The 2,268-nt window shown below is 40.4% G+C and overlaps 1 protein-coding gene across 1 annotated transcript in view; it reads left to right on the top strand.

Moving 5' to 3' along the window:
- Positions 1 to 2,268, top strand: part of LOC118429133 (peptidyl-prolyl cis-trans isomerase FKBP4-like) — an 11,350-nt gene that overhangs the window by 2,492 nt on the left and 6,590 nt on the right. The window contains exons 3-5 of the mRNA XM_035839538.1: positions 247 to 413; positions 838 to 909; positions 1,789 to 1,967. Of these exons, the coding sequence (XP_035695431.1) occupies positions 247 to 413; positions 838 to 909; positions 1,789 to 1,967 (418 nt within the window). The remainder of the gene's footprint in view (positions 1 to 246; positions 414 to 837; positions 910 to 1,788; positions 1,968 to 2,268) is intronic.

Raw genomic sequence — 2,268 nt, 5'->3', positions numbered from 1 at the left:
CAGTGCTGGTATGCAGAAAAAAAGTATTTTGAGCCCTCAGGGTGAGTATACAGGGTTGGGTGTTGGTGTACAGGGGTGCATGTGGGTGTACAGGGGTGCATGTGGGTGTACAGGGGTGCAGGTGGGAGTTTAGGGTTGGAGGTGGTTGTACAGAGGTATAGGTAGGTGTATAGGGGTGAGTGTTCCTGTAGTTTGTGCACATGTAGGCTACTCATTCATAATCATCTTGAGTGGTTTCTTTACTTCAGGCAGTCCACCTAAGATCCCAGAGGATGCCACACTGATTTTTGAGGTAGAACTACTGGACTTCTCTGGAGAAGACATAAGTGAAGAGAAGGAAGGTGGCATTGTACGGCGTGTCATGAGTAAAGGTGTGGGATATGACAGACCAAAGGAAGGAGCAACAGCAGAAAGTGAGTGGTCCTTTTGATGTGCTTAAATCCTAGACTGGTGTTTTTGTTCATGCAGAAGGGCTTCAGTATTGGTTCACGTTCAGTTGAGGCGTCTTTTCATACCTAACTACCTACCTAGTCCCTTGACCTCCAGGTCGTTGGGATGACAAGGCAGACATGAAGATAGAGAGTTGTCTCTAGACTCGTCTTTCCCTAGCCATAGTTATTCTTTTCATACAGGTCCAAAACACCTTTCAACTGCATTCAGACTGGTGTTTGCAAACTGGTTTCAGGTCTTAAATGTTGTGTTTCCTGTTTCATTCCTTAAAAAAATTTTTTTAGTCATTTAGACATGCTTGCACATTGTGAAAAAAATGGTTGTTTGGAGTAAAAGAAGATGTACAATTATGAATGATGTTGATCTTGTAATTTTTTTCTGTTCCAGTTCATCTGTTGGGTACCTACAATGGGGCTGTGTTTGAAGACAGAGATGTACAATATATTGTGGGTGAAACTGGTAGGTAAAAGATATGATTAGATTATGCAAATTTGTTAATGAATGGTTCTATTGTCAAGTTTAGGCCACACTGACTTGATTATGTGGATGAGGTCCACTCGTGCATTAATTTCCATTCAAGTATTGCAGCCATACTGTAGATTGTACAAAGAAGCTTCAAAATAAGCAAATGTATGACAAAATTGAGACAACTTAAACAATGCCTTTTTTTACTATTGTGGAATGAACTGATTTCATCTTAAACTCACTGCTTGCAAGTAAGAAGGAAAACGTCAAGTCCTGAGTGAAGGTTTCCAAAGTGACTGTCAAAGAAGAAGATGTGCTTGAAAAGAAATGATTAATGTTGTTGTTATTTATATTTGGTTTGTATGTGTTTATTGATTTATTCAACATTGCTAACCACATAGATTTCATGCAGTTTTATGAATGGCCTGTTAACTAGCAGATTATAAGTTCGATGTTAGATGTACCAGGAACATCGGATTTTCATGTAAAAGCTAATGAGTAGTTCAGCTGCTGAAGTTTGTCTGAAAAAGGTAATTTTGAATGTTACAAACACTATTGCAAATTAATAGAAAAGTATTCAATTGCGTTTAGATTCTGAAGTAAACTAATTTTGAGCTATAGTCATCGTCATTTTAAGTATGGCCTGTTGAGCCTTGATAGAGACATTCTCTGTGAAAAACTTGACTTGACTTTGACCCTTCCATCCAATTCAGAAGTTTTCGAAAATGGAACTCAGATTATCAAATCAATATGTTTGTAGTTGAAGTTTTGCTGTGATCGGAAGCATTTTTGTTTTATTTTAGTATGCTACATGTAAAGGTGAAGCAAAGTACATACTAGTAGCTGTATGACTATCATTACTGTTTGCTTCAGCTGGAGACAATGGCATTGTAAAGGGAGTAGACTATGCTGTCACCAAGATGAAGGCAGAGGAAAAGTGGAGAGTCCAGCTGAAAGCTCCATTTGCATTTGGAGCTGAAGGGAAGAAAGACTTGAACATTCCTCCCAATGCCCAGGTGGAGTATGAGGTGGAGCTGAAGACTTTTGAAAAGGTAGGAATGCCTTAGTTTTGCCGCTGGGCACCCTCACACTCAGGGTTGACAATCACGGCAAAGCCTATGATATCACCCCTGACAACTCAGCCACAGTATTTGGTTATTAGGGGTGCCTTGCTTATGAATATTAATGAGCTTGCCCTTATATGGGCAGTCAGCCGTTGGGGATCGGGCGTCGGCATGGTGAGCAAACAAAGCCATGGTAATACGTAACATGATTGGCTGATAGCTTCCCAGCGGCCTTTGCGAAACAGCTTGCGACAGCAACAAGCCCCAAGAAAGGCCTATTCTCTGATTG

This window comes from Branchiostoma floridae, chromosome 13 (genome assembly GCF_000003815.2).
Source record: "Branchiostoma floridae strain S238N-H82 chromosome 13, Bfl_VNyyK, whole genome shotgun sequence".
In the NCBI taxonomy this organism is placed as follows: Eukaryota; Metazoa; Chordata; class Leptocardii; order Amphioxiformes; family Branchiostomatidae; genus Branchiostoma; species Branchiostoma floridae.
The sequence above is the reverse complement of the archived record's forward strand: the minus strand, read 5'-3'. Positions and strand labels throughout refer to the sequence as shown.